The sequence below is a fragment of the Drosophila subobscura genome, chromosome J, assembly GCF_008121235.1.
Source record: "Drosophila subobscura isolate 14011-0131.10 chromosome J, UCBerk_Dsub_1.0, whole genome shotgun sequence".
NCBI lineage: Eukaryota > Metazoa > Arthropoda > Insecta > Diptera > Drosophilidae > Drosophila > Drosophila subobscura.
In genome coordinates, this window is record NC_048532.1 from 18,472,590 (window position 1) to 18,497,179 (window position 24,590).

At 43.0% G+C, this 24,590-nt stretch overlaps 1 protein-coding gene across 1 annotated transcript; it reads right to left on the reverse strand.

Moving 5' to 3' along the window:
• Positions 1-726: 726 nt before the first annotated feature.
• On the reverse strand, positions 727-22,765 carry LOC117894168. Its single transcript, XM_034801069.1, is given in 4 exon segments — positions 727-1,903; positions 1,990-3,092; positions 3,827-4,223; positions 22,471-22,765. Coding segments are annotated over 3 exon segments (1,944 nt in total). The 5' UTR covers positions 3,889-4,223; positions 22,471-22,765; the 3' UTR covers positions 727-1,124.
• Positions 22,766-24,590: the final 1,825 nt, after the last annotated feature.

Genomic DNA, 24,590 nt, shown 5'->3' on the forward strand with positions numbered 1-24,590 from the left:
AAAAGGAAAGTTGGAAGATAGGGACGCGAGGTACACACTTGGTAAGTGTCTGTTGGGGATATTGTAGTAGAATTTCAATCGAAAGTGGCCAGCAATAAATCTTAGAGGATTCTAGCAATAGCTCCTCCATGCTGGTTATTTTATCTCCTATTTATGATAAATATTCCCTGATACTTTCTGGATATTCTATTTGGCTTCCTTGTAAAAAGAGCCAACCGATTTCTATTTCTATTTTACTTATTTTGTCTGGTTTTGGTCGGGCTCCCTTTCTGCTGGGTATCTTTAACACGAGTCTCAATCATTCTTTAACTTGTTCTATCTTTTGTTGGCATTTTACTTTGACAAATACGCCATTGCCTTGCCCTGTCTCCCCCCCTACCTTGTGATTAAACTTACAATTAATCAACGCTTGCCATTTGTTTTTACACTCACTTTTTACTGTCATTTGTCGCTGTTTGTCGTTTATTTCATGTTGGCCTTAATGCCAGCAGAATGGTAACAGAATGACAGCGGAATGCGGGACAAAAGATACGCGAAATGCGAAAGGCGAACGGCGAAAAACGAATGTATGCCTGATGTTTGAATGTCAATCGCCGGAAAGGAGCAGCAGCAGCTTAAAGGGGCAATAAAATTTAATTGAGAGTCGAATTTAATTGCTGGAATTTAATGCTAAAATAATTAAGAGATTAAAACTTACGGCGAGTTGTTGCTTTGCTTTGCTTTTTCTTTTATTTTCCATAAGAAAAGATATAGATTTATATTTCCTGTCAGCTTAGATGCTTAGAAATCATTCCATTAAATAGTTAAACTATAACTAAAGGTTGCGCTTTGCACTTACACAACTAGATTTAGAGGGGGGTTAAAGGTCACTCTTAAAGTTAATTATCACCTTGTCAAGTGGCGCCACAAAATGTGTGTTGTATGCTGCTTTCGCCTGCCCCACCCCCACGACAAAAGCAAAGCAGCTGCAGAAAGGGGCTCTCGATCCGCAACTGATAGGCCGAGCGGGGGGTTGGGCATGGAAGCAGCAATAGAAAACAATTTTGTCTTTGGTCTTTATCTAAATGTTAGTTATTAGTTAATTAATTCGTTAATTAGTTATTAGCTTATCTAAGGGGGTTGTTTTACAGCCACAGAGCATCGATGGCATCTTCCACTTCGTCCTGCGGTAGGTTCTGCCGCTGTCGTTCCCGCTGCTGCTGCTCCTCACTGACGAGCACCGCCTTGGCCTTCATCTCATCGTTGGATGAACTGTGCAGCAGGACCATCAGCAGGACACTGCTGCGTCGCTGCTGCTGCTGCTGATGATCCTGCTGCTGCAGCTGCTCCTCGCTGGCACCCGCAGGACTAAGCGTTCTGCTGTTGGCTCGCAGTTTTCGCAGCCACTCGGTGGTGGGCCAAATGCACTTGCCACTGCCACGGCGTTGTCTGCGGCGTGAGTTGCTTGTAGTTCCCCTGGTCGGTGGACGGGGAGCAGCAGGAGGGGCTGGTTCCCTGTGCAGCATTTCCACCATGCTGATGTCATTCGTTGTATCCACACCACATCCATCAACCACCGATGACGACACTCCACCTGCTGCCCCTCCTGCAGCCATGGCCGATGCAGTGTTTGCACGGCCACTGCTCTCGTGCTACACATTTGTCACCTGCGTCGTGAGACCCACCAGATCGATGGCCATGCTCTTGCTCACAGCATCCGTGTGCAGCAGTCGCTGCCTGCCGCCACCCTCCCGCTGTCCACCGTGGCGGCCATCGATGTCGTGCTGGGAGAGCGGCAGCCATTTGTCCAGCCAACGGGGTCGAAAGAGCAGGTTGAAGGTTGTGCGAAACTGTCGGCTCATCGAGCAGTAGAGAATGAAGTTGATGCTGGAGTTGATCAAGGCCAAAATGTCCATTAAATCACCTGGAAAAGAGATAAGCAAAACCAAAGGGAAATTACATCATTAGAAGGTGAACCAAAGGCTCTTCCAGAGCAAGAGAAACACTCACTCAATTTCAGGTAGCACTGCAGGAAGAAGGCATCACCCAGGAGGGCATTCAGCAGTCCCATAATACCCTGTGGAAATTCGGTAATCAAAAAGAGTAACAGCACCGCCAGCAGCATGCGTGTGGTGCGATCCGTTTGCTTCTCCTTCTCGAGCAGCTTACAGCTCTTGGGCGTGGGTGTGGGCGTGACAACCTTGCCATTGACAATCGGTTGCATGTCACTGGCCGCATGGCAGGCCAGCACCTTGCGTCGTCGCTTGGCCTCCAGCAGGGCGCCAATGAGCCGCACAGAGAGCACCGTCAGGGCGAAGCAGGGTATGAGTTTAATGAGCACACTGTAGATGAGAAATGTGGCATTCCTCAGCTGGCGATCGTGTAACGCGAGAGCGCTGTGATAGAGCTTGAACACGGTGACATTTCGCGCACCGGGCAGGTCCTCCCCCATAATTGTGGTCGTTGTCAGAGGCACCACCGTGGTGAGCGATGCGTTGCTGTAGGCTCTGTGCTGCATCCACGAGATCTCTGGCGTTGTGCTGGACATGACCTGCATCGTGATGGTATCCTCCTCTCGATTGTAGTCCAAAATGTATTGACTCAAGGGCACCGAATGGATCGTCTTGCCGCTCGCATCGAGCGTCTCTAGGAATTTGGCAATGGCTGTGACGAGATACAGCCACGGGGACACCACCAACACACACACCACATAGGCCGTGGCAATGGTAATAAGAGTCGTACGCATGCCGCACCAAATGCGATTCCTTTGCGGATAACTGACGGCAATGTAGCGCCAGACGGCCAGCGTGACAGTCAGCCAAATGGAGATTGTGTGCAACACTTGCGGGAACACCGAATGGAACTTGATGAAACAGGCCCACTGGTAGCTCAATTGCTTCTCCCGCGGCAAGCTGGCACTCAGTATGTAGTCATGGATCGTGTAGGGTATGTACTCGAGCATCACGGCGAGATCGGCCACCGCCAGACCCGTGAGTATCGCATTCGTTGGGGAGCGCATCTCGCGGCGTGTCAGCACAATGATGTTCAAAGTGTTGGCTATCGTTCCCAGCAGGCAGACAATCAGCGAGAAGTAGCCATGAAAATATTTGTAGCTGAAAAAGAGAAAAAGGGAAAACGAAGGTGGAAATTCTGATTAGAGTTGAATCGATTTGGAAGCGATTTGCACACCTTTTTCCCCAGGGGAGGTCATTACACACATGATTATATTAGATGAGGTTCAGGCTGAGCCGCAGCCGCCATGCCCATGCCCATGCCTGCTGTCAAATCATTATGCAAATTGAATTTGGGCAAAGAGGCAGCCTAGGTATAGACTAGAAAATGCCCTCTTTGAATCTAACTAAACTCTTTTAAATAATCATAAAGAGAAGAAAGTTTATGGGAGCGTAAAATGTTTCCTTCTAGAATTTCTCTTGGATATTAATATACAGAAGATTCCTTCTAAATTTTCTGCATAAAATATTCTATTTGATTTTCCCAAATAGTCCCAAGCATAGCAACAGGAAAGTATTCTTTGATTTGATTTAATAGTTGGATAATACGAATTATATATACTCTGGAGCCAAAATCCTAATTTCAACTGCTTAAAATAAAACATTCCCAAAGAGAAACAAGCAGCCACGATAGAGTGGATGGCCATCGATTCTCTATGGTCGGATTAGCTTTCTTCTGCTCTGGTTTAGGATACAGGGTATGAAAAGTAATTAATATGCAGACATCCCCAGGGGCAGACATCAGCAGCATGCAGCACATGTGTGTCCTTGGCCCTATGCATGGTGCTTTTCCTCATGCTCGTAAAAGCAAGAGCCCCCTGTGACTCCTCGCTTACTTTGTGTGAAAATCATCGATGGCAGTGCCGCAATAATGCGGCTGCGACATGTTCGTGACCATGATGATGTTGTTGTCCAATGAATGTTGAGTGCAGGAGCTGCTGGTCTTCCGTTGATTGACTCGACCGCTGACCGAGCACCGAGTGCTGAGTGTCGCTCTTTTTTGGCTAGAGAGACGCTCCCTGCTCCTCCTCCTGCTGCTGCTGCTGCTGCGACTTCTGCCTCTCCTCTCCCTCTCCCCTTTCAGCTGTTGTCTATGTGGCAGGCGACAGGCGGCAGCCAGCGGCTTTGTCGTCTCATTAAAATTACTTTTTTCCTGTTTTCCGTTCGAAAATTCCAATATTTGTGATGTTTAAATATTCAAGCAGCGTGTCGATTGGGGGGATTGGTTGTATCCTGTAATGAAACAAACAGAAAGCATAAATTGCAATGGTGGTGGCAGAACACACGTACTTTTATTACGTGATGATCAAAAAATGTTGCATGCCACATGCAAACCAAAATGCAAAATTCAAGTTGAAGTTGAGGTTGAAGTTCAGGGCACGAAAGTTCATACAAAATATGAACAAATTGGAATTTAATGTACCTTTGAACTCTGAAATTTGAATGGAATGAAAGGAGAACTTAAAGCAGAGAAAGGAAGGTGAATTTTCACTTAATTTGGAATGGAATTTTCTGTCTTTAGCTTCCAAAAGCAAGCATGATTGATAAGAATCGTTTGCTCAAACTATTCAACAGAGAAATTAACACAGAAATCTAAACACACGCGACATAAATATGCAAAATTTTCATTTAATATTACGCATAAAAGCAGAAGGACACAAGGCAGAAGGAATTATGGAGTCATTTCGTTTCGTTTCAATCAAAGCCCCTTGGACAATCCCCAGCCTTCAGTGCAGCTTCAGTTGAAGCCCAATCCACTGCTCTCCTTGAATGTGAGTCTCCACATTTATCCACTCTGCCTTACTCTCAGTGTAAGAGGACCTTTAGACCTGAGTCGCCGTAATTCCATTAGACAAATGAGAAAATATGCAAAAGAAAATGCAACCAAACCGAAGAAGGACAAAGGGGCAGGGCTTGCAGCTTGTTGCCCTGAACCGGAAACCAAACTTTGAGTCATGGAAAAATATGTCTAACATTTAATTAAAAATTGTTGTTGCCATTCAGACTTGCTTTATGGCAAGCTCGACACTCGAAGCATTTTCATGACCACGTGACACTTTTTCCATGCTCTTGTTTTTCTGTTTTTCTCTAATTTTTGCTGGTGTTTCCCTTTCTCTGTTGTTTAGCACTGATATTTCTCTGCCTGCTAGCAATTTTCCATCATTCTTACATATATTTTTCTTAGGTGTTTTAGCCATAAATCCCCTGTAGGAATTGCATTCCATTGTGTTCCATTTGAAACCGAACAAAAACCGACAAACCAAAACCAAAGAAGATATTTTGTCAGCCATAAAGTGAGAGATTATCAAGAATATACGAAGAAATAAATTCAATTTTCAGCATTTTCCATGTATTTTCATCTTGTTAGGCGATTTAGTGAGGCGCAAAATCTTGTGTTTTTTGTTGTCAGACACCCGACACCAGATGCTGTTGGCTTCAGAGCCAAGTTCCTTTACAGTGATTAAATCGTTACAGAAAAATCATTTTGGTTCAGAGATTTTCCCCAAAATGTAAGGCTTAGCTCTCTGACTTGTGGGAAGTCTGTCTGGGCAAGGGGGAAAAGCGGACTAAGCTCCATGCCACATGGGACATAAGTTTTATTTAGGGAAATAATTAATCCACTCAATGTAAGCATCGAAGTGGGCCGAAATGGCTTTCCCTTTAAGAGAAGAAAAGCTTTAAATATGTGGAAATATTTGCCAAATTTCTCAGCAAACTTTTTTGGACAAATGTCATAATTGAATTGGATTTCATTTCATGGAAAATACACAGAGACCAAATATAGTCGAGGGTTTCCTGTTCTTTTTGTTCTGTGGCTTTTCCATGGCTTTTCCACTAATGTAACTAATACGCAACGTATGCCGCACATTACCAGCAGTTTCGGACTGCCAGAACTAGTGGCATTAATGTCCCTTAAAGTTGTGCCACAAGTCACGTAACGTGACTTCTCCCCCGGCCCCCTAAACGACTTGTTGACGATGACAGGAACAGCAGAACCGAACCGAACAGAACAGAACAGAATCTTTTGCTACACAAGTCGCTCGCTTGCTTGCTGTGTGGCTTGCCCCCACCAGCTGACAGCTGCCACTGCCACGCACTTAAGAGGTTGCAGCAGAGTAGGGGGGGACAGGGCACTCGTGGCCGCTTAATAGACAACACAACAGGCATTTAAATGATGTAATGAAGCCATTGGCGAAGGCTGTCATTTGTCGTTGCTCTACTCCTCCAGTGGATTATTAATGCCTTGGATAGAGCCTCCCCTCGACTAATGGTTATCCCCACACACCCTGTCTCGCTCCTCCCCTGCATCTGTTGTCTCAATTTAATTACAATTTGTGGCCACGCCCTATTTGACACTTGCCACATGTTTTGAATGGCTTGAATGGTCCACTCAATTGGGGATTAATACTCGTAATTGCTCTGCAATTGATATTTGAGTTCCCTCATTTTAGCAGCATTTTCCGACTGTTTTCTGTTATCAATTGATACTCTCGGCTCATTATAATCATCATAGAGCAAAAGTACAGCGAGAAAGATTTGTTGAGCATCATCTAAGGGAAGTTTTCAACTGAAAATATCATCCATTGGCCAAAAAGGTAAACTCTTTCAAAAATAAACAGGATTAAGAGGTAGACTTGTGCAAAGCAACACAAAACTAACACTGAAAATGGTTAATTTCCAGGCACAATATGGCCAAAGGGCAATTTGTATGGGTTGGCCAATGGAATTGCCTTTTCCCTTCCCATTCCCTGGACACTCAAAGTGCAGGCCAAATATCTGTGGCGTGTCCAGGCAGCACAGCAAAAATGCTGCAGGGCTGTGTTTTCTGTTTCTGTTTTCGTTTCTACTTTTTTGGGGGTTTGGGGAGAGCTCGTCTAATGAGCATACATCTGAGGGAAATGTACGAGTGAGTGCTGAGTTTTCCATGTGCGCTTTCCTCGGGTAAGCAGCTTGCCGCAGCCCTACGCTGCCCATGAGATTGTGAGAGCCCTTCTCATGTGCAGTTAGAGCCACAAGAGCCAGAGGAGCCACTGGAAAATGTACGAAAATGAAAAGCTTTGGCATACATTTTCAGCATTTTCCGGCTAGCGAGTATCATTGGCGAGTATCATACGGTAAGAGTGGAACGAGGGGGAAATTATGCCAGAAGGTAAACGTGCCACGTGCTGCCTGGTGCCTGTCGGTGCTGCTGCCTGTTGGGTCTCCATTTCAGTTTCAGTTTCAGTTTTTCGTGTGAGTTTTTTGGGGTCGGAAATCCGCTCAGCACGGGCACTGCCACCAGCAGCAGCAGCAGTGGCATGTGGCACACATAGTAATATTTGTGGTTCTACTTAGCGAAAAGTGTGCTTCTCTCTGTCCATAAAAAAAGAGAGCAAAAAGTAAAAGTAGAGACAGGAAACAGAGAAACAGATGAGACCAGACGAAGGACGAAGGATCAGGAGAGGTTCTGGGGCAAAGAGTCAAGCGACATAATTGAACTCTTGACATGCAGGATTCATGGCCATGCGCTGGCCTTACTTTGGAAACTGGCAATCAGAATCGCATCCATAGTCATAAATTAAGTACCACCATACCCTGGAAAAAATATTATCTGCACAGGCAGAGTTTCTCACTCTTGGTCAATGAATAATCTCCCCAGAACCCATTTTTAGCTGAAATTTGTTTGGAAAAGTGGAAAATCGGGTTTTCAGATCCCTATATTCTATAGAAAACTCTACAAAATTTAGTTTTAGATAATTTTTGCGAATATATTTTGGTAATCAGAAACTATGCATGTACAGAGTACCTTATGATTCTTCTTCCCCGAATGTGTTGCTTTCTATGATGTAACCCACAGATCTCCATTGATTGCCAGATCTACAGGGCATATTTTCCTTCCTTATCCTTTCCTTTTGCCTTTCCGTTCGACAATCAAAATACAATCAAAAGCAACATCGACTATGACTTGCGGTTCATGTGAAAAGAAAAGAGAAAAAAACAGGAACAATTTTTCCGCTGTGTTACAGGGAATTAATCCTATATTTTCTACCAGCTCTCCCACTCCCGTGGCAGGAGTGACTTTGTTTAGGATGTGGCCTACGATGCCCGTAGGGTGATTTACTAATTCCTACCCATTTCTACTTTTCCCCAGCAATTTTCTCCTCGTGTGCAAGTGTAAATTTCTTGACTTTTTCTCTCTACGTTTTGGCTTCCCTTTTTTCGGTGGCTGCTGCCTGTAATTGCTGTGGTCCCAGCTTCCTCCACCCCCTCCCTTTGGGATACAATTTTTGTTTTCTTTTTGTAACAAATTTTCGGCCAATTTTTTGCCCCCCAATTTTTGTGTTAACTTCTTTGGCATTTGATGTTGATGCTTGTTTTTGGCACTTTTCCTCACTTTTTTTTTACTTTCTTTCCTTTTTTTTGTTCTTCTGTTTTCTTAAAGTTTTAACCACAATTCTCGCTCTGTGGTTACACATTTTGCTGACGGCTTTTCTTTGTTTTACGTTTTGTGTGTTTAATTTTTTCAGCTTGCCAAAAGTTGTAGGTATATTTGGTGGAAATTTCTGGCTCCAGTCTGAAGTTTCTTTATTTAATTAGATGTGTAATTCATTCGTTCATTGAATGTATTTGATGGACAGCTGTCGAAGCGAGAGACGTCGATATGATTGAAGGGCGTATGGAAGTGACAGTTTTTATTCATGAGACAAGAGGCCAGACACAGTAAGTATTCTGACACAATAGCCTCCAGGAAGTGTCTTGTTTTGGCACAAATGAGGATGTTTGCTCTCGATACAAATGAGGATGTCTGCTCTTCTTTTTGACATGTGTTCATGCATTCATATACAGATAATTTTGCTACCATTTCGACACAGAGAAGTTCTCGTGGGAGAAGTTCTCATTATTGTCTTAAGTTACTTTCTAAGAGCTTTTTCTTCAAAGCATCACCCAAAATGTATATTGAATCTGTCATACATATATTTAGCTCTTTTTCCTGGTATTCCAATTAGGTTTTGTTCTTTTCTTTGTGTTTCCTTTTCTGTTCATTGGATTTTTCTTTGGTATTTGCTTATTTATTCGCCCATTTCAAATCGCATATTCAAAGCAAAGTTAATTTCTGTTGTAACTCTTATTAGTTCTCTCTTTCTGCTAAGTATTGGCTCATTGATTTAACGTCACTCGTCGCTTGCTGCTTGCTGCTCGCTGCCTTATCTGTGACATGTGGAATGCGGCATGTGGCATGTGCGTGTGTGGTGGGAATAATGTAATGGGGAAAAGCGTGTGTCAACATACCACAGAGCGAAATGTCAATGGCTGTGGCTGCTCGAGCGCTTTTCTACCAATATTTGTTGTCGGTTAAAGCGGCGCGAAAGTCTGAAACCCAAACATGAGAGCCATTTTGTAATTAAGCATTCACAAAACGCTTTTTCCTGATGCCCATGCAAATATACCCAATAGCATGAGTGTGGGTGGAGGGACAAAGAAGAGCAAACAAAAGGCCCGGCCCCCCGATAAGCTGCAGGCCGTCAAGCCCCAGCGCCTTGTTGACGGAATATCCTACTGCTTCATGCGGAAGTGGCACGAAAATCCCCACTTCATGCCAGTTTTTGGGTCAAGGTTCTCAGAGTAATTGCTGCAGCTAGAGCTGAATTTTTAGCCATATTTTGGCCACCAAAAGTTGGATTTTTCCATTGTTTTGTGGATTATTTCATTTTGATTAGTTTTCCCTCTCGAACGAATTTTTTTGGGTTAATTAAAAGCCTTGACAAAAATAGAGGCCCTTGTGGTTGGAATGTCAATTATTTATTTGTAATTTTAAGGCTGGGCTTTGCCCTCTCTGTTGTCCCTCCCTGTGGCTTTTCTAATGTAAAGTGGATTTACACATTAAATGATTATTGCCTGCAATAAATTGCACTTATCGTTGGAAAAGTGGCTAATAAAACATACCAAATGTAAGTGCCTCTTATGATTGATGGACCATGGGAGTACCCTAGAGAATGGCATCCTTCAAAGCCTGAAGATTGGAATGAAATTTCCCTCATTAAACACAAACACACAAATGTATTCCCTGGATGTCATGCCATTAGCTTCGATTAGATCATCATTTGGCGCCGATACTTGTTACCGCCCCACGGGCCAACGCCTACACTGCCACTCATAGGCATATGCCCAACGCCTACTGCTGGCAATGGCACTGCCACTGCGACTGCTGCTGCTGCTGCTGCTTCAGCAATTCATTTCAATTTAGCAGCTCTCATGTGAGTCGGCAATTTTCCCTGTTTGCTTTTCATATTACAATCGGGACAGAAGAATGAGGGGTATGCTGGGTTTGACGGGAAGTTTGTAATGTAATCGAGAGTAATACTTGTAGCCTCCTTTTCATTATACTTTCCAAATCAACTATGCATCTACGAGGTATCCAACGTCTCGTCACCGGAAAATGGTCGCTCTGCTTTTTCTGGTTTTAATTTGTTTGGATTCTATATAGCCATGAGGCTTGCACGGCTCACGCTGATGCCTGGCATGATATTATTAATCTGTGGAGCTTATCATTGCTGCTTTATTGTGTTTATTGTTTATTGTATTGTATCTGGGAGGAGCGTCCATCGATGGTTTATTGGCAATGGACATGTTTATTACAGAATGGGATTCGTGGGTGTACGCAGTCGCCGCTGGGTAGTTGATTAGCGGCATAAGCCCCGCTCCCATCCCACACACTGGCCATGGCATGATTTTTTTCCTTTGTTTACTCATTTTGTTTGTAGGTCCATAAAATATCAATAAATTATTATTCATTTATATGAGGCGAACGCACAGACAGACGGCGGAAATAAATTGAATTTTTCGCACCTCAACTTTGCACAAAATAAATTAAATTTTATTTATTTTGCAAAGCATTTCTATTGATTAAAACACTAGCGAAAATAAACTCATCTTCCCATAAGTGGATTATTGAAATTTTAATTGAAATATAACACATTTTTTTATGATAGATGGCTTTAATGATTCATTTGGCTAAAATCACTTCCTAATTGGCTTTAACTTTTATTAGATGCAGTTAAAAATACTTTGCTAATTGGTTGTTCATTTGATGGGGCTATAATCCACTGTGAAATGGCATCCAGAACCCCATAAAAGCCACAAGAAATTCTCCATAATAATTTCATTTTTCCAATGCCATGAGTTTCCGCTTTTCCGCTCCGCAAATTGAATCTGGAAGGAAAACTCTTTGGCAGCGGAAGACAAAACCATGTTAGCAACTCGTACATTTACTCGTTTTTTTTACTGATTTTCTTTGCTGCAAAAAAAACATTTGAGAAGCTTATCGCAGCTTCAACATCGATGGGGAGAAACCACAACGGAAACACTGCAGCCTCCCCAGTGGTGGCTGTCAAGCAAAAGGAAAATAATATCCGCTGCTGCGCTCCAAATTTTCGAGCAGGAAAAATCGCGAAAAAAGCACGCTTAAAGGGAACCTCCTTTTTTTTTTTGCAAGAGAGAGGGAAAGAGTTTATTCTGTTCTTCCTGAATCAATGATATTACAGTGAATACAAATCCCTGGCACTTGTTGGAAGCACGTCCTCGTCCTCATCCTCATCGTCGTTTCGATTGCAGCGACATTCTCGGGAATTCCCTCCTCGACAAGAGAATCGTGAGGAAAAAACTTTTGCCAAAGTCTGCTCAATATTATTTTTCAATTTATTATCAAGTACCTGCTACTGGTGGCTGTCTTCGCGGTTCGCGGTTCATTGGTTTTTATTTCTCGCAGAATTTTCTTTCCATTAAAGCGCCATCAATTGATGGGGGGGACAAGACGTCAGAAAGCCAGCCAGACACACAGACAGACAGACAGACAACCATCGAGAAGGAAAGAAAAACCAACACAAATTTAGTTTGAGTCAACAGAAAAAAATATAATGGCTTTAAGTGAATTTTCCAGACAGCATCACAGCGAGAAAAATTGGATACTTATTGCATGATTTATTTATGGCATATTTTAGCAGGTTGAGGAAAAGCAGCAGGAAAAGTAGCTTCAAGAATTGAGTTTTCAAGTTGTTTATTCAGAGTAATGTTAAAATAATATTCATTTTCATTTCAGTTGAAATTTTCATTGAATGTCGTGGGCCATGCAAAAATGGTTATCCAAGTTATTCCTCGAGTGTATTAAGACGAGGATAACCTTGAAAATGAATGACAAATTGATACGAGACACTTTTGCTGGTACATTTTGCTGCTACTAAAAGTGGGGAAAGTGAAGTGTAAAATGCCATCCATTTTTCATAGTCAAGCAAACATTCTCAATGCAATTTCATAAAAAAAATTAAAAGACTTTCCAGCTAAAAAGCTGTCAACCAAAAGGCTGTCTGTAAGGGAAAACTGTTTCAATTATCTTTATGCTGTTAAAACCACGCTCCCAGCTGGGTTACACGAAACTAATGAATAAATTTAGAGTCTGTTTGAGATACTTGTGCTCGGATGTTCACAAAAATGGAAATTTCTTTAAAATTACAAATATGATTGATCGGAAGAGGAAAACTTTCTTTGGTCTTTCTGCTCTTTTTTACCCTGTCTGGCAATACAAAATTCTCGCTTTGTTCTATCTTTCGATTGGAACCCCTTAGAATGTTTGTTGGAAAATTATTCAAAAAGTTGTGCAAAAAAAGTTGTACTGCAGAAATTATCATGAAATTTTCGAGTTTGTAATTAAAAATCATTTCTAGGGAAACGATGTTCCACGAGAATGGTTCATCGGGAATTTTTTCAGAGGAGTTTTCTAAGCAGTGGAAATAGGAATTTTCAAAGAAGTAGAAGGGATTTTGCATTGCAGAAGAAGCGGAAAAGGAAGAAGCTTTTCAGCTGTAGGGAAATCTTTTCCCCCCCTTGTAGGCAGCACAAAAAAACACCAGCAAATTATTCCAAATGCCTGCAGCTCTTCAATACTTTTACAACAAACAAAAAAATAAAAATAAAGTAAAGCGGAATTTTTGCACTGAGGTCTACGGATGTGTGTGTGTTTGTGGATAACTTTTCATTTGGCATCAACATCCTCGGGCTTAGTCATAATGCTTCAGTGCTTCACCTGCGGCTGTTGATCCCAGGAGTTTCCCCCCCGCCCATCCCTTCAATCGCATCCTCATGGCATGCCAGCAATTGAGGCATTAAAACTCATGCCACGCTCCATTTAACGCCAGAGCCAGTGCCGTGCCATCCATACTAATATATGTACTAATACTAATCAGATGTGTGTGTATGTGGGTGGGTGGGTGTGTTATAATGTTAATTATACCCTGTAGTAGCCATAGAGATCGAGGGTGCGGGGGGTACATCTATTTGCTGCAGCGCCTTCCATCGCTTTCGCACACGCCACATCCTTCCCACAGGGTATCCCTTGAGTCGTAATACCATCCGCACCTCTTTAGATGCTGAATACTTTGAGGCGACTCCCCCAAACACTTGGGAGGCTGCTTTTTCCTTCGTTTCGGTGCCGCGTGTGTGCGAATAATATTCATTAGAAAATTACTAAAAATTGTTAACGTTAACGCCATTTATATTTGTGGCTGCCACACCCGACACCAGCACAATCACACACCCACACCCACACCTTAACGCCCACACCCACACACGACCTTGAGCCTTATTTATGTTTATTTCTATTTTTCCGCTCAGTCCCATTTTTGGGCTGGAAACTTCCGAGGCTTGCCCAAGCTTTTGCTTTTGCTTTTTGCCTATTTTGAAATGGGTTTTAAATCGCATTTGCTTTTGAGGCGCCAAGGCGGGCGGCCACACCGTTTGTTGTTGCCATTTTTTAATACATTCTTTTGGGTCGCAACAAGGGGGGAGGCAGTGAGAAAGTGAGGCTGGACTCTTGGCTGGGTGTAGGGGTTGGGGGCTATTTGTGGTCGTGTCACGAACAGAGGGACGCAACATAAATTGCATTTTTTGTTAGTTTCTCCCCAGTGCAGAAAAGAATAAAGATCTTTTATGGTCTTCAGTGGCAGACAAGTGCGTGGGGCAGCGGCAGCCAGTCGCGTTCCCCGGTTACTGCTTCGTGTGACAACATTATTGGAATTAACGGGGAAGCAAAATGGGGAAATGCTGAAAGATAAGTGCCCCAGACCAGAGCCCCAACGCCAACCCTCTCAGCAAAAGCCACTCTACGGTGCTCTCCCTCTCCCGCTCTCTCTTGCCTTTAACTTGTTGACTTTTTATACGAGTATTGCTCATACGCAGTGTTACCCAGGCACACAGACACACACCCATACAATGGAATGGAAAAGCTCACTACATGCTGCAATTAAGTTTTCTCCCAAGGGGATGCTTCTGCTGTCGCTGCTCCTGCTGCTGCTGCCATTGCCTGAGGTGTTTGTGCGGCTCTTGAGGTTTTTCCCGTACGAGTTTTCCGTATTTTATGGCGCAGGCTTCCTGCCGTACGAAGTCATTTCTATGGCTGTCTTTTATGTGCGGCATTTAAATGTTTTGCTCACAAGGCATTCAAATTTGTTCCCTCCAAACGATTGAAGTTGCAGTCTTTGGCTTGGTTAAAGAGTGAGCCACGTTCAACCGCCTCTCCACTTCAACTGCAAATGAAACAAAGCAATTGAGAGGCGCCTCCCTCCTCGTCCCTTTTTTCGCTGGCAAATGCATATTCAAAGCGGAATACAATGGAGAGAGAGCGGCCAAAATTTGCACAACTCTTGGCCAAAGGGCCAGGGCCCTGCAGAAAATGTGGACAAAGGACAAATGGACAGACAGAAAGCGAACAAAGGCAGTCGACAAAATGCTCGGTTACCTCGGGACACTCTGACAATCAAAAGGAACTGGGAACTCGACTAAAACTGAAACTTAAGCGAATGGACTGGTACTTTATCCTGGTTTCCGCTTTCTCTAAAAGTATTTGCGGGGCTTGCTGCTGCTCCACATCCTAAGGTGGAGCTCCTTTGGCTTTCAGCGCCACTTGAATTCTTAAGCTGCTTCCTTTCATCGCACCTGCTAGCCAGCAGATAAGCTACATTTCAAAAGGTAAAATATTTTAATTAAATTAAGGTCCCAACACTCAAAGACCCGACACAAAATCTCTCCGCTGTGTCTCTTCAAGAAAATATAAACAAAAAAATAAACACAATTTGGGTCAAGTATTTGGGCAACGGAAGCAGCAACTTGAGAAAATTACACAAAACTTCAGAGTAGTTCTCTCTGTGAATGTGAATGTGAATGAGCGGAATAAGAATGTGAATGTGAATCAGAATGAGGAAGAATGTGGCACGGAATAACATTTGCTGCATTGTGGGGCACTGGCACTACTGTACACGAGTGTTGCAAGAGGTTTAAGAGGTGCCGCAGTGTACTGTTCATGCATACATGCATATGTAGGTGGGTAGGTGGCACTAAGGCAAGGCCAAGTGGCCTGTAACTGTAACGCACTTTAGGACGCTTGAGACAAATAACCCACAGAGCAGACAGCACACACAGTCTAACTGACAGACTGGGTGTTCAAAGGAGACCCATGGAAAAGGACTAAGACGCTGGCAGGACCATGGAGAGCGACCAAGACACTGGGAGGAGCCTGGCAGTACCACTGGCAGGGTCTTGAGTAGAGGAACTCTGAGATTATAAGAGACAGAGTGTGTGCGGCTGAGTGGCTTCTCTGCTCGTGGAAGTCGATTTTCAGACCAGGCAAAGTGTTTTCTTTTCTCGGACAAGAAACGTAAAAAAATACAAGCGAAATACATTTTTTTGACAGTGTTGCGACTATGGTATACCCATTAAGCAGAGTTCTTGGCAAGAGATTTATGGATTTAAGGAGAATTTAATTTACAGAAATTTGTTTTAATTTTTGTATGCAGGTAATTTTTCCATATTAATTGTTTTTCATTATTCAATCAATATTCATCAGTATCCTTCATTGAGATACTCTCAGATAAGCTTTTTCGTTTCTTATTTTTCTGAGCTCCAAAAAACGCACCTTGTATTCGCATAATATACCCCTGAATATTAAATTCCACACACTTACAGGGTATTTGAAAACTTTTAGCATCATCTGAAAGCCGAAAGCAAATGTTTTGAGCACCAAGTAAGTGCCCCGTGACTGTCAGTCAGAATTGCCACGCCTCCTCCCAATGCCCACGCCCACAGAAACAGGGCCATTGACATGCATTTTCGTGCGGCTGCACGGGACCTCTGGCCTCTCCGTTCTGCGCTTTGAGAGCGGGGAAATGGTGTCCAGAACTTGTGTTTGTTTTTCACCTGCCTGAAATGGGAATTCTGGATTGAGATTTAATAAATTGCCAGCCTCTGACTGGAAGTTTGAAGAGGATTTTACAGGGAAAAGGCAGTGCGAGGAGTCGTCGTCCATTTGGGTCATGACTGACAGAAAAAGAGAATGATTTGTGGGTATAAAAAAAGAAAAAGCTGTAGAAATAGGAGCAGCAGCTGTGGCCGAACTACTGCTGATTGGATCGTAGGGATGAGGAGCCACTAATGCTGTTAACCCAATGCAATTGAAACGTTTGAGAGAGCTGATACGGCCATCGATTACAAAGCGAAAGCCAAAGGCAAAGGTGCGGGTGCTGGCACACGATGAATGAATGAATAAATGAATGAATTAAGCGTGTCGGGTTGGTCAGAAGAGGAACAGGGCCCAGAGCACTGATGACTGGCATGACATGCGGGCTCTTTAGGGCCATCAAATGGAAGAGGTGGAAAAGATGACTAAACAAAGTGCTCGTCAGGGCTCTCGTTAGAAGAAAAACCAAAGAAGCAGCGGAGCAGAGTGTGTGGGATTCAACTCTAAGTAGATACAATCTGCAATTCAGGAAACTTCTAATTAAATTTTAAACATTTCAAGTCCACAAATGTCAGGTGTACTCTACGCTCTTCGGTTTCCCAGCTGTGTGTGTTTTCCATGGAGGAGAATGGCGGAGCAGAGGGCGCTGCTCTTAGATCTTTTGTAAACCCAAGACCTCACGTCTCTCGATGTCTGCTCGAAGCAAATGTCAACAGCAGGTAATGTGTCCTTAGTGTTTCCTGTTTATGTCGTTTGGAAGGGGGAGCCAGAACGAGGAGGAGCAGCAGCAGCAGCAGCAACTTTCATCCTTCTGTCTGGCAGCCTTTTGCCATACATCTTTCTATTCATTCCGTTGACTTGCCATCTGTCTATCTGTCGCTCCGCTTCAAAGTCTCTTTGTCTTCACGTTGCAATTGCCATTTTCATTTCAATTTCTTTTCTTTTGTTGCATGCAAAATGGGAATATGGGAACAAATTTTAGATATGTGGCAGCAGCCTGACTGCCTTTCCACGTATGCAAATTAGAGAAAAACTTCCAATATTATGGAAGTAGCTTTTCCCTTCAAGTAAAACGTGTTCTGGAAATCGCATGAAACTTTTCTTGGGGCAAAAAACTCATAACTCAAACAAGTGGCAAGTGTCCTGTCAATACGAGGGACGCGCACTTTAGGGCTATGTCCTAAAGTCTGGACAGGACATAAACTTAAGGCATATAATGCTAAATGTTGAATCGTAACTTTCTCATTGCAGCGACAGCGACCGCGACTGAGACATGGAATTGACAGAAATCTTCCCGAGTAATGAGGGCCATCTACCCGCCGATATGTCATTCCACTTATGCGATGTCTATATCTATACCTATATATCCACAAAATTGGAGGAGCTTCATGCAACAGTTTTGTGTCTGGTCTGTGACTGCCACACGCGCTCCTCCCACGCGCTCCTCTGTTCCTTTCTTTATAATCTTTTAAGGGCCCGTCTCTGTGTGCAGTCGCGTCTTTTGTCCATTGCCGCTGCTTGCCCTTGGCTTTTGTTCTGTTTTGTAGTTCTCTGTTCTGTTCTGGTCTGGTCATGGTCCTGTCTCTGTTCTGTCTCTGGTTTGTTCATCTTTCGCTGGTCGATTGCTGGCCAAACAAAGCACTTGAGCTTAAGGACCTCCCCCAACCTTTGCCTCTGGTCTTGGCTTCGCTTCTGTTTCGATTTTCAGTGTCCTGGCTGGCAATAGTTCTCGATCCTTCATCAATGTAATTGCATTCGATTTATCGTTGCTTGCTCCGAATCGAATGACTCGAGTATTTCTAATCGAATTTTAGCCAAAAACACATCCGAGCTGCTCCGATTGAATCCCTCTTGATGTGGAAGATTGTCAGGCTGCTGCAGTGACGCAGGCAGCATTTAATTCCATTAAAAACGATGTGCCTCAAGGACATAAGGCAGCCGACTATTTGGCAGAACGAATGCATCATCATAAATTATATTTAAATGCAATCATCATTTATGGCTGAGATGAGATTTCCCCTGCCCATAAGAGCCACCTCCTGCTGAAAGATTGCAACATGAAACCAGAGCTTCTGCTTCTCCTGCGTAACATTCGACTAGATTTATGAAAATGCTACTTTTCCGACAGTGTAATAGCGAGGCACACATAGAGAGAGAGAGGAGCAGCAGCATGAAAACGGAGCGGAAGTGATATAAATGCAAGCAGCAGGCATGCGGAAAACCAGTGGAAAACTATGTAAGCGGATGTCTGTGAGTGTGTGGAAAACTTTTGCGATTATGATGAGGCTTGTCGGGTTCTCGGTCTCAGCTCTGCATCTGACCTTGCACATCTCTGTTGTAGATGCGTGGCATGCAACATATATTACGCAGCGCATCCTCTACTCGTCGATGCACTCGAAGAGGCATATACGCCATAAGCCACAACCTGCAACCCTTTTTGCCACTGCCACAGCCGCCTCTCATGCCACTGATTTATTTCAACTGCTCACCCGCTTGGCCTCGCACATGAAATATTGATCTGTTTATGGGTGCCAGCCCCTGCCCCAGCCTCCGCCCTTTGCTCTTGTGGGCTTCTTCACATCTGTCCTTAGGGCTTGAGCCAGGCATTCCCCATACTTAAGTTATGTGTTTTGGGGCAACACCTTCCCCTTTCTACTGCTGCACCGCGTGCTGCCTTGGGCCTGCCTGGTGGATGCCTGATGAATGGAGGTCTTTTGGTAGCCTACACTTTTTATCAGGCCTTCGGGCAGACGCAGACTTTTCCCTTTTGCTGGTGCGTCCCATGGAAATGAGCATAAATCGTGGCCCAAAATGGAATCCAGGGAACCCCCAAATGTTTGACCTGCTCTTTGGACCCAAAATCATTTGAATATAAAGTTAATGTGGGAGTGAACTCTTTTCATTATTTACTGGGGTAAATGCTAAACTTTTTGCAAGGCACAAACTTTTCAAACAGGCTGTAAAATGTCCTCACTTCCTTAACAAATTGTTCGGCTTGGTTTTCATTTTTTTTGGGTGCACATGTGTGTGACATTCAACTGCTCAACTTTTGCCCCTTGCAGGCAGCAGTTCCACAATTAAAGTAAAACAAAAGTGACATTATTATAGGGAATTATGATGCTGTTTCGTATGCCGCGGGGCTGCCACATGTGGCATATGCGTAATGCCTTAAAAACTTGCAGAAAAAGAGGAAAAATCAGGCTATGAAGTCCTTCTTGCAGCCAATTAAATGAAGGCTCATCAAATTAAATGTTTGCCAAGTATTTTGTGTGTTTTTTTTTTTGCTGCCAACTCCTTTGGCAATTAATTTAAATGATACTCAAAACCGAAACCAAAAGAAAATGAACCCAAAACCAAGACCCAAAGACATGTAACTGAAAGTTTGTCTTGGCCAAAAAGCCACAGCGGCAGTCGGCAGTTGGCATGTGGAAAGGAAAACCACTCTTCCATTCAGTGGCAGCCACAATGGACAATTACTGTCTCATCTGGTGGCACTGGCAGTTGTCGGCGGGACTCCAAGCGAGAGGATGCCTGGCTCTGGCAGCACGAAAAATTAATTAGCTGCTCAACTTATTTCGGGGTCTTCTGGCGAACCCAGAAGTTCAACGCAGGCCGCGCGCTGCCTCAAGGCGGAGGATTCATTGTGGAATTGAGTGGGTCATAGGGATTGTGGATTTCGGATTGCGGATCGCTACGGCTATTGACTTTTGACACTGACATGCAGTGATGGGCTTGCCAGCACCCCGAAAATAACCAGCAAATACAGCCGACTAGGCATTCGCCATTAGGCGTCAACAATTTATGGTGTGGTCTGGCAAAAATCTGCGAGTAAATGTGTCAACAATTCGACTGGCAATTAAAGCCAGTGGCCAAGCACATAAATTCACTCACATTATGGCCGCTGCGCCATCAGCGCAGTTCTCCCGGCACATGCTTCTAATTGTTGCAAGCTGTTAACCCTGCCCCCTGGCTGGCAGCTCTTACCCGTTGTAGTGGCAGTGGCAGTGGCATTCATAATTTGCAAGCTTTATGCATTGTCTTGCCTCTTTTATTGACATGACGACTTTTGTTTGCCTCTAGTGCTTTGTCGCTGAAAGGCTTGAGAGCGCAATTTCCTTAAAGGAAAATATGTACCATGGCAGAGTGGCATTCCGACGAATAGATGCCCATTATTTGGGGAAATATCTAAACATTCCGTATGCATGAAATGCATATTAGAAAAAGTTCTACCAAAACACTATAAAATACTGTAATTCATAACAGAAAATACTTAAGACAGAACAGAAAAGCATTAGCTACTAAAAAAAGTTCATACATATTAGATAAAGTACAAACAAAAAATACCCGAAAAATTTAAAATATATCCGAATATTACCGGTTAATTACTAATTAAGAATTAAAAAACATGCTACAACAAATTCGAGACAAACTTAATTCAAAAGAACCAGAATTAAATTAATTCAATAAATTCTACAAATTTCTATAAAAATACTCTCAGCGAACACAAAAACACTTAAGAAAATACTTGACAAAATAATATGAAATATAATGGGAAAAAGTCTGGTTTCCTTCCTTTTGGTTGAAATGTTGTAAATCCCAAATTCTATGCACATATGCACATTCCGCTGCAAAAGACATATTTACACATGCAGATGTACATATGTATGTATGCATGAACTTTTAAACGGTTACAATGTACTCTAGAATTGTCCAGGGTACCCAGGGTATAATTAGAAAAGTTTTCTTTAGACGAAACCGCAATTCTGGTGACTATTGTGACGCTGCCTTTTGGCCTGTGCAAATATTTCTGCAACCTAAAGCTTTTGTCCATTGTGGCAAGAGCCTCAACCCCAACCCCCACCCGTTCCCCTTTGCACTTGCCCTCTCCCATTAAAGCTCTTTAGTTTCTGGGCTCTCTTGCATGTACTTCTTATAGTAGTGGCCTTTTATTTATTGTAACCCCATAAAAAGCGTGGCAGCCAACAATAAACAAGAAAACTTTGACAGAAACCCAAAAAGGGAATCTAGAGCACAAAATGCAAAAATATCGCCAGTTCTTTGGTTTGTTTCGCATTTGTTTGAGCATTTCTTGTGGATCTACTTTACTACTTGTTTCCTTCCCTTCATGGTTGCTGTTTTTCCATGTTTTCCCCACAATTTCACTGAAAATTCAAATTTTATTGACAGTCCCCACAGTCTGACACTCTTTTTACGACTCGAATGAAATAATTCTTGTTGGCTTTTGTGGCTCTCCATTTCCATTTCTATTTCCATCTACATACACTCCCATTCACTTTTTATTGACAGAAACATATAGATTTAGACAAGATGTGTTCTTTGTGGCTGTATCTCTCAGGTTATGCTCTGTGTGTGTTGCTCCCCAGTCGCTAGTTGCCGGCCCTTGGATTGCACTTCAGTGTTTGGCCACATAGATCATAAAATTGTTACAACAACAAAATTTATGGCCAAGCGAAAGACAAGGAAAATGGCATCCAAAAGTTATCCCAAAAGTATGACAAGGCAAAAGATCTGTAAAGTTTTGGTTAAAGACACTTAACGGGGGGTGGCTTACGCTCTTTGGCTGGAATTAATTGCAAAAGTTTATCCAAAAAAATGAGAGAGGGCTTAGCAGATAGAAAGGGTAGAATGACTGACGGGGTGGCTGTTTGTGAATATCAATTTGGAAAATAGTTTCAATTATTCATTAACTTTTGGCCAGCCAATATGCGCTCCGCTGTTGCCCACATAAATATTTGGGTTGCAAATTAACAAACAAAGTTATTTACACATTTCTCCAGCAGTGCTTAAACTCATTTGAAATTTATTAGATTCGTGTTTTGCCGTGCCCAGCGTACCCTTAGTCTTTTGTTAACTTTTTGCTTTGTTCCTTCGGTTCCACAATTATTTCTTGGCAGAGGTAGGACCCACATCAATCTTGAAGATTACGCACAGATACAATTTGCAGAACATTAGGCAGCAGCAGTTGTTCTCCCAGTGGAGAACCAGAACCAGAACCATTATGGACATTATGCTAATCGGATAAACCTTTTTCTGCCCGATTCTTTGGCACGCAAATGAAATATAACTTTGGGTTCCCACAGGCAGCAGCAGCAACCAAAGCAGCAGCAGATGTTAGATTGCAAGAAAAATGGGCAGAAAATGCCTTTTGCCGGCCATTCCCCAAGTTCATTGACCAAAAGAAAATTAATTTTCACTCACCAAAAGATGTCCAAAGATGTCCAAAGTTTAGACTAAAACAAAATTCACTTTTAAGGCATTGAAATGCTTGAGATTTTTAATCGAATCTAAGAATTATTTCAAATATTTTGAAAACATTTTGGAACTGCATTTGCCATCCATTTGTGGCATGTGGCAGTCAGTCAGTCGGGCGCATCTTTGCTTTCACACACACAAAACGCACGAAATGAGTTTCCAAGTGACCGAAAAATACCGAGAAAATTCCGAGAAAAGCGTGCGTGCGGCGCAGCTATGGAAAACCAACTGAAAAACTGCGAAAAACGTATGCCGCGGCACCAGCAGACGATTGTCGCTGTTGCCTTTCGGCTACCACGAGAAGGTGGCATGGGGCATGGGAGGCGAGACAATTTCGTTGCCCGGAATTTCCTGCGCGCCTGTCGAAAGTGTTGCCAGCTTTGTGGCGTCGGCGGCGGAGCCGATCAGCTGTTTCGCTTCGTGCCGGGCAAATGGATTCCACAGCAAAATGAAGCAACTGGTGCAGAACAGCATCCACAAGGCATGGCATCCACAGAGCATATGGGGCAGCCAGCAACAGCTGGTCGCTGGACTTGTTGAAGGTGCAGATTCTGCAAAGGAGAGAGCATCAAGAAGAGAGTGGGATATCTGAGAGAGAGAGCAGAGGGAGAGAGAGAGTCCCTTGTGCAGGATTGTCTTTTGGCTTTGCAAAGCCAAATGCTGTGGATGCCATTCGAAACGGGATTCTTATGAATGAAAAACCCTTGCGGAAATCCCTCTGGTTTGAGGCCCCCACTGGCCTAAGCGCGCCAAAAAGTTGTCTGTCTGCCACTTGCCTCATATTTGGAGTCTATTAATGCCGCAGCAACTTTTTTTTGCTGGTCAAATTTATGATAGAACCCCCACCATATGGCAGTTTAACCTTTTTTTTTTTGGGAGGGCGTACACATGGGCAATAAATCATCCAATGATAAACCAACTTTCCTCACTTTCCCTCCTTTTTTTTTTTTGCTTGTGTTGTTGTTTATTTAAGCCAACTACAACGGAATTTTAATAGACCCTCCCCTTTCAGTGTTTTTGTTTGGGTAGTGAGGGGTGTAAATGTATCTAAAAGTACCCGTTCGAGTGGTCGTAAAACTCGTATCTTTTGTTGAGGGATTTGAATTTATTTATTTTGTCTTTACTTTCATGCATTTTTCAAGTGCTTGGAGATTTATGTGTGTATGCGAGCGAGAGGGAGATATAGAGACAACACCAAATGAGGATTTATTTGTGCAAATTTATGTTTGCATTTCAATTTACTTTCTCCTGCTATCCCAATGGCTGTATCTTTTTTGTGCATATGTTGATTAACTTAAGCTGGTATTTATGGCAGGATTTTCTCCAATTTTTTCAGAGATTTTCACAGAAAAACGTGGCAAAGGCTGTTTAGACAATAAAATTAAATTTGAGAGGAAAAATGGTCTAGTAAAAGGTAATTTATGCATGAAAATCTATAGGCAAACTAAATGGTGCACATTAAAGGCAGAAAAATCGTATGTAAATTAGATTTGCAGAACATTTTCAAAGCTTTTTGATAGTTAGGAATTTTTTTTAAGTTCCCTTTTTTATTTTATTTGGAAAATATTGAATAATTCTTGCACTCTTTTTTTATACTTGTCCCCAAAAATATACATATTTAAAATCCAAAAGTAAAAGCTCATGGAATCCCCATTTAAGCCACTGTTTTCATACTTATTCCTGATTGACGTGCCCGCAGGCACTACCAAAAAATTGCAAAAGCCGCAAAGGAAAACACATAATATAATATTTCTGCTACCCACACCCCAAACAAAATCATCCTTCAATTTATGTCACATTTCGTACAAGAATCTGACATTTCAATCTCACACCTCTGCAGCCCAGGCCCCCCCGCGGCACGAGTGGGGGGTAAAGAGAAAGGGCAGCCCTCAATTATGTGCCTCTTAGTGCCGTTAAAACCAAATCAATAATATTTGCCTCTTGCCCGAGAGCCAACTGCGGTGCGGCAGCAACGTGCAGAGAATGTGGAATGAAAGGAATGGGAGAATGTTGACAATGTGGAAATTCCTGTGGAAGGAGCTGGAAATCCCTTCCCCCATTGGTGA